Source organism: Penaeus japonicus, unplaced genomic scaffold, assembly GCF_977035675.1.
Source record: "Penaeus japonicus unplaced genomic scaffold, GWHDUDI00000001_assembly GWHDUDI00000015, whole genome shotgun sequence".
Taxonomy (NCBI): Eukaryota; Metazoa; Arthropoda; class Malacostraca; order Decapoda; family Penaeidae; genus Penaeus; species Penaeus japonicus.
Genome location: NW_028234417.1, coordinates 38,256,813 through 38,259,312, shown reverse-complemented (window position 1 = coordinate 38,259,312; position 2,500 = coordinate 38,256,813). Strand labels below are relative to the sequence as shown.

Genomic DNA, 2,500 nt, shown 5'->3' with positions numbered 1-2,500 from the left:
AATTTCAGAGAATCTTGCACCATGCAACCTAGTTTGGAGATGAAACATCAGCTGTATTATTCCTGAATTCGAGAACTAAACGATGATATTGAATTGGGTTTTTCTATGAATGATTGTCATACACATGATAATTGCATGTAAGAATTTAATATATTCTTAACTATCTATTAGATACAAATATTTCTGACCGCTTACTGGTGAATATTTGTAAAAGATCGCTTCAAAGCAAGATTGTGAATATTAGACAAATTCTTTCTCAGCACGTGACATCGATTGGCGGAATCACCACAGAAACATCACCGACAAATTACCGTCGTTGTGAGCGTAGCCGGGGTCGGGCCACAGCAGCAGCCCCAACACCAGAGTCCACAGCACCAGCATAGTCACGTCCTGCGGTTGACAGCGCTATGGAGCGACTGCTTGCTGGGAGAAGGCTGCTCATCTTCCACTTTTATCATCTTCATCTGGAGTGTCTCTTCCCACACCGTAAGAACGTCACGCCCTGGGTCGGAACTCAGAGATCTGATAATAGCTACTTTTTCACATAGCTCAGCATCCACATAACACCACAGCCATTCATAAAAACAAACGTAAGCCTGCCTGACAGTGAATGCCTGAATTTCCTCATTCGTTAATCATATCTATATACGCATGTATGTGTGCATTTTCACACACACACAAACACACACACAAACACACAAACATGGTATCAATTGGTAAAAGCGTCTCATGTAGGATAATGACATCAAAATTTTCTTGTTAGTGCTTGAGAAAGTGTCAGGCAAAATGCTCTTAACCCTAGCATGTTTCAATGAAGAACTTTGATGGAGTCTAGAGGAGAGTTTGAGTGCGTTTGGCTCATGTTAGTGTTCCATTGTCAGCAGTGCTCTTGATCTCCAACGAAACGTCAAGGTTTTCTGGGTTGTCTTGCTTGGGGATGTGTTGAACTGGCGGGGAATTAAACTGGGAGGTTTATATTGGTGACTCACGTTCTTCAGAGTTGTACAGTTTGTGGTTGCTTGCGGGCGCATCGGCATCTGCATGCTTGGAAGCAATGTATTGGTCTGTGGCTCGACAGTGATTGGATCAGCGGAAGAGTAGGTGGTTAGGGTTGCAGAAGCGGTGGAAAATCCTGGAACAAGATCCAGAGGGGGTCTGATTGGTGGCTGTGCGAGTTAGTATGCCCTTGGGCACAGACTTTTTTTTTTCTTTTCTTTTTGTGAAGGAAGTGTTCCATCGTCATCTGCATTGATGCTGTTATTCTCTGAAGGGTTGCCTGTTTTCTATTCAGGGGGCGAGATTGTCCATTTCTTTTTGGTCCCTGTTTCTGATTTGACTGGACCTTTGGGTGAAGAGTCAGTGTGGTGTTTCTTCTTTTTCGGCATGTTGGAGGTGTTCAAATCAGTGACTAATGGAGCTACCAATCCTGCTTAACCCTCTGGTATCTAATCAGCTGGCTAAAGACACTTTGTTTGAGTCGGCTCCGCAAGGACAAGAGGAAGCCACTCCAGAAGGTCCGAACTCTAACCGGAAAATCCTTCCTGTGGTTTAAGGCAGCTGAAGCTACCAGATACCCTTGTGGCACTGCCTGCGGGGTTCTCCTTCACCAGCAGTACTAAGAAAAAGGCGAGTAATCTTGTGATTAAGATCCTAAGGAGACTTTCTTGGGTTAAAGGTGAGGTCCTTGTCGTAAAAAGGCTGGTGGCACGATTCTTCACTTCTTGAAACGTAGCGGAGGTCAGCAAAAAGGAGGCAGCTCGTGTCCAATTCATACCTTTTTCGACGAGAAATCACTGCCATAGGCAGTGTGAGCGCTGTTGATGGGCCACTGCAGTGATGCCAACGCCAAGGGCCACAGCAGTGATGCCAACGCCAAGGTCCACAGTAGTGATGCATCTTATAAAACGCCATTGCAGATGAACCGCTCATGATATCAAATTTTGCGGACGCGAACTCAATTGCAGAATATTTTTAACTACAAATCCGTGGACGCAGATTTTCTTACACATACTACAGTGGATTTATGCAGTATAAAGGTGGCAGGTGTGTATGCCAGTGTGACTTGTAGCTACAGCACAAGACTCTAGTTACTTAAAGAAAGAGATATATCCACAATATGTAAATACATATGTATATATATATATATATGTATGTAAATGTTTATATATACATATATATACATATATATGCATGTATATATATATACTGTATATATATACATATATATATATATATATATGCATGGATATATGTATATATATATATGTATATAAGTATATATATATATATATATATATATATATATATATATATATATATATATATGTATATATATATACATATATATGTATATATATGTATATATATATTTATATATACATATATCTAAATATATATATATATATATATATATATATATAAATACATATATGTATATATATGACATATATATATATATATATTTATGCACACACATATGTATGTATGTATATATGTATGT

At 39.3% G+C, this 2,500-nt stretch overlaps 1 protein-coding gene across 1 annotated transcript in view; it reads right to left on the bottom strand.

Moving 5' to 3' along the window:
* LOC147470453 (uncharacterized) overlaps positions 1-401 on the bottom strand; it is a 1,865-nt gene extending 1,464 nt beyond the window's left edge. The window contains exons 1-2 of the mRNA XM_086544284.1: positions 312-401; positions 1-28 (exon numbers count right to left, since the gene is read on the bottom strand). The exon at positions 1-28 is cut by the window's left edge and continues 601 nt beyond it. Coding sequence (XP_086400410.1) covers positions 1-28; positions 312-381 — 98 coding nt within the window. The 5' untranslated portion in view covers positions 382-401. The remainder of the gene's footprint in view (positions 29-311) is intronic.
* Between the last annotated feature and the right edge of the window lie 2,099 nt (positions 402-2,500).